The 8,718-nt window shown below is 45.6% G+C and overlaps 3 protein-coding genes across 3 annotated transcripts; 2 read left to right on the plus strand and 1 right to left on the minus strand.

Moving 5' to 3' along the window:
* Positions 1–807: 807 nt before the first annotated feature.
* PCYB_082580 (hypothetical protein) lies at positions 808–2,409 on the plus strand (the record flags this gene model as incomplete). The annotated part of the gene is made up of 1 exon (XM_004221996.1): positions 808–2,409. A coding segment is annotated over one exon (1,602 nt), but the record flags the coding sequence as incomplete, so codon positions are not given.
* Positions 2,410–2,865: 456 nt separating this feature from the next.
* On the minus strand, positions 2,866–3,566 carry PCYB_082590 (hypothetical protein; the record flags this gene model as incomplete). The annotated part of the gene is made up of 3 exons (XM_004221997.1): positions 2,866–2,994; positions 3,030–3,204; positions 3,282–3,566. A coding segment is annotated over one exon (189 nt), but the record flags the coding sequence as incomplete, so codon positions are not given.
* A 2,806-nt stretch (positions 3,567–6,372) lies between these two features.
* On the plus strand, positions 6,373–8,011 carry PCYB_082600 (hypothetical protein; the record flags this gene model as incomplete). Its single annotated transcript, XM_004221998.1, has 3 exons — positions 6,373–6,600; positions 6,668–7,291; positions 7,523–8,011. 3 exons carry the CDS (start codon positions 6,373–6,375, stop codon positions 8,009–8,011), a joined length of 1,341 nt encoding a protein of 446 aa, XP_004222046.1.
* Between the last annotated feature and the right edge of the window lie 707 nt (positions 8,012–8,718).

Consider the following 8,718-nt stretch of genomic DNA (forward strand, 5'->3'; position numbering starts at 1 on the left):
CTTTTGCGCATTTTATGTGTTTCTCCTCCGTTTTGGTTTTTTTTTTTTTTTCTTCCCTTCACTATACTCCTTCTCAGGACAACAACACTTTGCTTTTTTACACAACAGAAAAATTGTTAAACTCAATTTAGTTTTTGTGTTTCCCCTTCCCGGTGTCACATTTGTCCCCATTTGGGTAACAGCAAAGTATTTGCTTCTCCTTGCGTCCCTCCCCGTTGCGTCTTTTTTTTTTTGGGGGGGCCCCATTTGAAACTCCCGCCTTTTCCGAGCCCCCCTTCACCCCCAATTTTGTGGATGGGCCTGCGGCAGAGGGGAAACCACATTAATCAGCTTGGACGTGGACCCATCGCTGCTTCCAGAACGTGTTTTGCCAAGGGGGGAAGTTGCCTCGTATCCATACGCACACCAATGAGAAGAAGATAAAGGATCAAAGAAAGGGATGATCCATAGTACAGGCCATTACATGCGATAGTATAAAAAAAAAAAGAAAAATCACCATGTGCACATCACAGTAACAAATTTGAGGTTTTTCCCCCCCACACACAAAAAACAAAAGAATAGAGTACAAGTGGCACATTTTAGTGGACCCCTTTTTTTATTCTTCACTTGGCAATTGGGAGACGTGTATATATAAACAACACATGGTTCTATTGACTGACTGTGCGAAGGTCCCCATAGTAACAGCAACCCGTTGATGTAGAACGACGTGCGAGAGTGTTTGCACATGCACATACATTTTTACGCCTGTGTACATGCCCCGACGCAGTTGCTAGAAGGAAGCGGCATACTATAACGACGCAGGCAAGCATGGAGGACAGGAAAAGCAGCACCCGAGGAACTGCCCTAGGCAAAAGCGTAAACGGAGCCATAAAGTTCGTGTCAAAGGGTAAGAAGCGTAATCAGTATGGGGGCGGCAATGGGGAGTTCGCGTCGAATGGGTTGAATGTCAGCACGAGGAAGAAGGGCAGCAACAGGGGGGTCACCAACAGGGGGAGTGCCACCGTTAGCGCGGCAGTTAGCGGTGGCAGCCGGAGGAGAGACCACTCCGTAAACAATGTTGACCAGTTCGAACTAAAGTGCCGAGACTACCTAGACAGTGTCCTAAAGATAAGCGAATATGTGAAGCTGCCCAAGAGCATCAACAATGAGGAGGAGAAAAAGAGGTGGAAAAAGGCCCACTGTTTACGTAACAAAATGAAGCAATACGATCAGCTCACGAGAAGAAAATTGTACCAAAGAAAAAGTGTTAGTAATAAAGCAAAATTCAACAGGGAGAGGTACATTATATTAAATAAAATCCCCAGGTATAGGGAAGCCTTTCCTTCCGTCATGGATGACCCGTCAAACAAAATAAAGGAGGACATAATTCGTACGTACCTGAAGACACACGCTGCTTACTTCCTATCGGAGAGTCGAAACGGAAACAGCCGCAAGTGTGGAAATGGTTACAACGTGAGTTTTGTGAAGAAGGGGCCCAACAGCTACCTGTGCAGACAAGTGAACAAGGACGGGGAGGTGGATGCTTGTTTGCGTTACTACTGCGGCTCCCCCCCAGGGGGCAGGCACAGGACAGGCAGCACAAGAAACCGACCGAAGGGTAAGAAGAAGGATTTGTCTTACAATTTGTGGAAAAGGATCATCATCGAGGGGATAAAAAATGGCACCATTGGCGTTGGAGGTATGGGCGGTATTGGCCGTAATAGCGGTATGGGCGGTATTGGTCGTAATAGCGGTATGGGCGGTATTGGTCGTAATAGCGGTATGGGCGGCATTGGTCGTAATGGCCGTAATGGCGGTGTGGGCGGTACTGGGCGCAATGGCGGTATGGGCAGTGTGAGCAACGTTCACGGAGTTCGCAGCGTGAGCGGGTGCGCTCCCAGCAAGTACGAGATTCTCGTCAACGGGTCCTACCACAACCTGCGGAGCGTGACCGGTGGGGTGAATGACTCAGGGAAGGCGACCCAAAAAAGTGCCCTGCGTGGAAGCAACCAAGAGAATAAAAAATTGTCGACAAGCACAATCAGCGCCTCCAACAGAATAGTCCTACACAACGACAAAAGGGAAGATGCATACGAATTGAAGCCGAGTAGAACGTATGGGAAAATGCCCCCCCCTGGTGCGAAGGTACTTAAAAGTTCCCCGATGCACAATTCTTCTGTGGACTCGAAAGGGGAACGCACACAAGGGGGAGGATCCACCCAAAGCCGCACCGAACATACGACTATATTAAATACTCACAGTCAGCACTCACATGGGAACTCCTTCTGTTCGGACGAATCGATGAAGAGACTTATGTACGACAAGTGCAACGTGGAAAGTGAGAAGTTCTTTTACAAAAAGGATCGATTTTCTTTACTGGGTCGGATTAAGAAAAACAAGGAGATCGAGGTGAGGCTTGTGTTGAACAAGGTGTGATGCGAGAAAAAAGCGCTTCTCACAAGAAGGGGAAATAAAACCCCCCTCGATGAAGCAGCCTTATGTGGAAGGCTCCAAACCAATTAACAGATTGGACTCATTGAAGAAGAAAAAAAGAATATGTTTCACCTGAACATGTGTGCATTTTTCTTTTTTTTTTTTTTTTTTTTTTTTTTTTTTTTTTTACTGTTCATATTGTGTACTTTTTTCCCCCTTGTGTGGCTAGCCAAAATGCCACGCTGAGGATTTCCCAATTTTCTCCTTCTCTCGTTTATCCAAAATATAAGATTTAATGTAACATTGTTGTATGTTTGACTTGTGCGTTTTTTTATTTTATTTTTTTTTTCCGTCCATTGGTCTCTACTTCGTTCTCCATTTTTTAGTTTTTTAAAAGTAATAACCGCGTCGCAGTTGTGTAGACAGCTGCGTTGCAAGTTCATGTAAAAATTTGCACTTTAGTATAATTTTTTCAAATTAAAAAAAAACAAAGGGGAAATGTGCCCAGCGAAGGGGAGCCGGGCAAAGCAAAGGTGAGCAACGCAAAGGTGAGAAATGAAAAGGTGAGCCGGGCAAAGCAAAGGTGGGCAATGCAAAGGCGGGCAACGCAAAGGCGGGCAACGCAACGTGGATTGGGGAAAACAAAAGGGGGTCACTTACGGCGCAGCCCCCAAGCCTGTCAGCGAGGTTTCTCCATGTATGTGGTGCAACGGAAAGGAGCCATCGGAAAGGCGTCCTGGAAAACGCGCATTGGGAAACGCACAGAGGTGTGCACTCCGCCGCTTACACATGTTGCTTAAACGAGCCGCTTACACATGTTGCTTAAACGAGCCGCTTACACATGTCGCTTAAACGCGCCGCTTACACATGTCGCTTAAACGCGCCGCTTACACATGTCGCTTACACACACCGCTAACACACACCGCTAACACACACCGCTAACACCCACCGCTGACACACGCCGCTCACCTCCCCCCACAGCAACAAAGCTTTATAATTTTGAAAATGAACAGGATGATCAAATTTATAAGTTTTTTGATGAAGGTGAAGGTCAAGCGAATAACCACGTAGAGCAGAATTAACACTGCCACGCACTTCAGCAGCTTGATAAGGATTATCCTTTTAATTTCATTTGCACTCACGGCATCTTTCCCAGGTCGTAAGGCATGCATATCTGGGTTCGCTGCATTTGCGGGTCCCTCTTTCAATTTTTTAAATAAATAATTGACAGCGTCAAATATGAAAGTGCCATTTTTAACTATGTCTGCATGGCTTACAAGGGAAACATCATCTAAGAAATTTAATTTGTAGTCATTTCCATCATTTTTGTTTTTGTTAAATAAGTCAAGGAAGCCTCTACCTGCATTTTCACTATTGTTTGTTTGATTCTTGTTGTTAAACTGGTCCGATTCATTTTCCCCCTTTTTCTTCTTTTCGTTATCTTCACTTAAATGCTTGTCATCCTTCGGAGGGTTAACCCCATTTGTATCGTTTATGTCGATACCTTTCGCGGACGTGAAGAAGGTAGGAGGGCCCAGACAGACTAGCCCGGTTAGGAACAAGAACAAGAAAAAAAGATAGGCGTTTTTTCTGATTTTTTTTTTTTTTTTCTTTTTGAATCGCTCATCGGGGTGATCTTCGCGACCGCCATGGTGGATCAGTTCCTTTGCGCGTTTCATCTAAGGGGGGGAGGCGCCATCGGTGATAGCGGCGTTATGGGCGTTAGCAGTGTTAGGCGCGTTAGCGTTATTGGCGGTATTGGCTGTGTTGACAGTATTGGCTGTGTTGGCAGTATTGGCTGTATTGGCGGTACTGTGGGTGGTAATGGCGAGGACAGTCATGGCCAAATGTGTTCACCCTGTTATGCCGCTCTTCCGAATGATAAAGGGAGAGCGATGAGGAGGGGCGCTTCTTTTCTCTTCCCGGGGTGATGCTCTCAGCCCAGCCTCTACTTAGCCTTTGCTATAATCGGCATGTTACTACATCGGTGCGTCATTAAGTATTCCTCTCAGGGCGGCTAATCTGCGACGCTTTTTGTTTTGCTCAAAGTTGGGGTAGGGGAAGCGGGGTAGGAGAAGCGGGGCCGGAGAGGCGAAAACGGGGAGGAAAAAACGGAGAAACGAAAATGGAGAAAAACCAGCGGACAGAAACGAAGCTTAAGAAACCACGTTAAGGGAAAAGACATTCTGGAATTTCCTCCTCGGGTATATCCATCACAATCCGATGCCATTAAATTTTTTTTTTTTGTCTATTTTGAAGCTATATACCTTACGTAGGAACCGCGTGCACACAGCAGGACTCGCGGGTGTTCCGCACGTTGGGCGTTCCCCCGTTTTGCGTTCATTTGGTTCGCAGTGGAGGGGGGGTATATGTTTTTCGTAGGAGATCACCTGGGAGGCTACGCGATGGGATACACGGAGGACTGATTTTTTGCTCACTGTGCGGTGGTCGTGGGAACTGGTGGGTCCTCCTTGGTTCTAATTGAACGAACCAGATGAGAGGGGTCCCCTCGAACGCTCCACATTTTCGCGCAGCCATGAGTGCAGCGTACAGACAAAGAGGCGCTGTTTCCACTAAAACCTTATGAGCCAAATAAGCATATAGCATTGCGCCTTCTGCTAATTGGTATGGAGAAGAGGCATCATTTTGCTTACGCAGGTGCGTCGTCGTCCATGGGGGGACGGGCCTCCTGATTGAAGAATTCTTTCGTCCCATCCCAATGTGAAATAGAAGCAGTTCATCTCAGCGTGAAATAGAAGTAGTTCATCTCAGCGTGAAATAGAAGTAGTTCATCCCAGCGTGTTAAATTTTAAATTTGCCTTTTCCAAATGTGGTCGCCATCTTTCTTTTTGTAAATATGCAGTTTACCCCTTTTTGTTTTTTTCCTCCTTGGGGTCCTGTGGGCGCATTTAAGGGTTTTCCCTCGAAAATTGGCATTCCTGTAAATCACCCCGCTGGTGATGTGCCAAACGGGTGGGGGAGGGGGAAAAAGGAAAACACATCCATCCTCGTAGCTGTAAGGCTGCTTAATTATGCCTAAACGTGCACCAAATTTTCACGCATGAAATAATATTCATGCCTACTTCTCTCCATGTTTACGGCATGCGGGACGCGCAAATCGGCGAAGCGGGAAAAAAAAAAAAAAAAATGCAACATATAATTAAGTGGGAAAAAGAGCAAATAGCATGAGGACGCGTAGTTAAGCGGATTTATTTAAGCTGAAAGGAATTCCTTTGGAAAAGTGCGAGTATAGCGAATTTTTCCAGATTTTTTAGTTCCAACGCGCTGTGGAGGCCGCTGCACAATTTTTCGCGTTCACCCGGGCGGAAAGTTTGATTTGGCTTGGCCCGCAGGCGAGGCGCACGTTGAGGGGTTGCCGTTCAGCGGTGGTTATCCTCGGACGGAGGTGGTTGCCTCTGTTCAGCGGTGGTTGCCTCTGTTCAGCGATTTTTTCCTGACTCTTTCCCACGCATGATGCCGCGCCAAAATGACATGAATTGAATGGGGAGAAGAACATTTTGCAAGAAGCACAAACTGGAAGGAGATTCTCCTTTACCAAAGTGCCCATATAGTGCAGCGGCGTAGAAGCAGTTAGCAAGGACTGGGCGGTGGAGCGAGCATTGTGAGGGAAGGGGGGAAAAAAAAAAGACCCCATCCAGGGCTATCAATGTATACACCACACGTTGCATGCGGGTCGTTTTGGTGGAAAGTTGGTGAATAATGGCTGGGAGTGGACGTCGCGTTAAGGGGAGCGGTACATAGAGTGGAAATTCCCCGCGGCGCATAGAGTGTGGCAGTTCCCCGCGGTGGATAAGGTGGGACCACCCTACGTTTCCCTGAATGTAGCGCCATTCCGCCGCCGCACCGCTCACAGATCACCGCTCACCGCTTACAGATCACCGCCCACCGCTCACCGCCGGCAACTCACCGCTGACAACTCCCCGCTTGCAACTGGGCACAATGATAAAGCTGGAAGAAGTGTTCACGCTCGAAATTTTAATAAAAATTTTGAGCAAGATCTTCGTGAAGGGGAACTACTGCATAACGAAGGAAGACATTAACACAAAGAATTGCCGAGTGATGATTTTCGAGTCCAAGTTAGACATGCCAAATTTGAAGAAAAATGGAGACGAAGAGTTTATAAACATGCTCTTCTATTTCCTGAACAAAAATTATTTATTCTTTATTGTAAACTATGCTGAATAAGAAGAACATAGTTTATTTAAATTTTTTCAATCCTTTGTTAAGTGAGAAGGAAAGTATTGAGTCGATTAATTTATTTTTTATTAACAACTTTTTCCCTCATATTATTTTGGGTCTGAATAATGGCAAAGTATTTTTGTACAATCATGAAGGCATCATCTGCATGCAGAATATGGACAGTAAAATAAAATTGATTTTTGTTGAGAGGCATAAGGAGTACATCCTTTTGGTGTATGAAAATAACACCGTGGTGAATACAAATATTTATTTAATTAAAAGAGCTTTGGAAAGTAACTCGAAAATTTTACCACTGGATTATTCATTTACGGTTAATAAAAATATGACCATAAATCATATATTTTTGAGAAACAATAATTACTCTCCTGATATTTTTAAGAAAGACTTATATTGTATTTACACTAGGGATGACTTGGCTAGGTACATCACAGATGCAATTATTTCACATCAACCTCAGTATAACAGAATTGGTAATGCCAATTATGTAATCACTTCGAAGACGATGACCATTTCGATACTTTGTCTCATTCGACCGAATGCTAGTAATGATCTTTTAACAAAGAAGGAAAATTTTGGAGCATCAGAAAAGCTTAGTTCCAGAATTAATAATTTTTTGAAAAATATGTTTACAAAGAAAAATGACTCCTCTTCTGCGATGGTAGGGACGTCAGCTTCTTCAGGAGGAGGGACGACTTCCCCATCGGTAGGACCTACAGTGGGTTCTCCTTCAACAGCGTTATCACTTCCCTCTCCGAGTGGTACGTCATCCTCCACTGCGGCACAACTGACAGAGGCAAATGCTATCCCACACCACAGCATGTCTAACACATATGGAAATGTAACGGATAATTTTAACACACAAATTGTGCATAGCTTTAACGATGCGAAGAGACAAATTATTGACATATGCATCTGCCCGTGGAATCAAAACTTGGTACTAGCATTGGATAACTTAGGAAGGATATGTCTCTTTAATATATGTACTCTCAGCATTTTGCACATGTGGAAGAGTTACCGATCAGCATTTATGAGCTTTATTCAGAAAAGGAAACTGGCTACTCGTCATTTGGCTAGCTTATCCAAAGGAGGGGGAGTTACTAGTACGAATGGAAGCAGAACTGGGAATGGTGAAAACGGAGACCAGTTAGACGATAAAGCAATTTTATTTTACCTCAAAACGAGAAACTTAATCGAAATTTGGGACATCAAGACTCTGCATAAGGTGTATAGCGTGCGGACGTATGAGGACCCCCATCTCTTTAAAATATTTTTTGCCGACCACAACGTTCCTAATAAAATTTACTTCTTCAGCACCAGTCACCACGTCTTCTTGATGAACACAAACTTTGAGTTGTTTCACGTCAAGTGGCCGGCCTGACCCCCCGCGGGGCTGCCAATGCGGGGCGGCCAACTGGGGGGCTTCCATCTGGGGTGCTTCCAACTGGGGGGCTTCCATCTGGGGTGCTTCCAACTGGGGGGCTTCCATCTGGGGTGCTTCCAACTGGGGGGCTTCCAACTGGGGTGCTTCCAACTGGGGTGCTTCGAATTACGGGGCTGCCAACTGCGCTACTCTCCCATTGATGTAGTCCCTCGTTAGCCGGTCGCGAATAACCACTACGCGGAATACGCATTGCGCCTTTTTTTTTCCTTTTTTTCATCACTCGCGTCTACCCTGTAGGGCCTCGCTTGCTCTCAGGGGGAGTTGCTCCTCGTCATTTTTATTAACCCATTGTTCGTCCCTATTATGCTCATCACTTCCCCTTTTCGTTCTTGTCATCTATGAAGAGACACTACCACTGTCACCGCCCATTTTTAGCAATTTGTCCCTGCCTGAAGAAGCGCGTATATGCCACGTATATGCCGCGTATACACCGCTTATATACCGCCTATATGCCACCCTTTTGATAACGTTCGGTAGTCGCCCTCTCGCGGCTTGACCAGCTTGCCCATTCCAGTTAGGTAAAAAGGTATATTAAAGGAAACCTCCCCACGTGGCCTGTTTGTTCTCATTCGGAGTGGTGCACTGGAGAAGAGGATCTTCCCTTTCGTTCCATCGGAGGGTAAAAGCATCTCAATATGGATTGT

The sequence above is a fragment of the Plasmodium cynomolgi genome, chromosome 8 (genome assembly GCF_000321355.1).
Source record: "Plasmodium cynomolgi strain B DNA, chromosome 8, whole genome shotgun sequence".
Classification (NCBI taxonomy): domain Eukaryota; phylum Apicomplexa; class Aconoidasida; order Haemosporida; family Plasmodiidae; genus Plasmodium; species Plasmodium cynomolgi.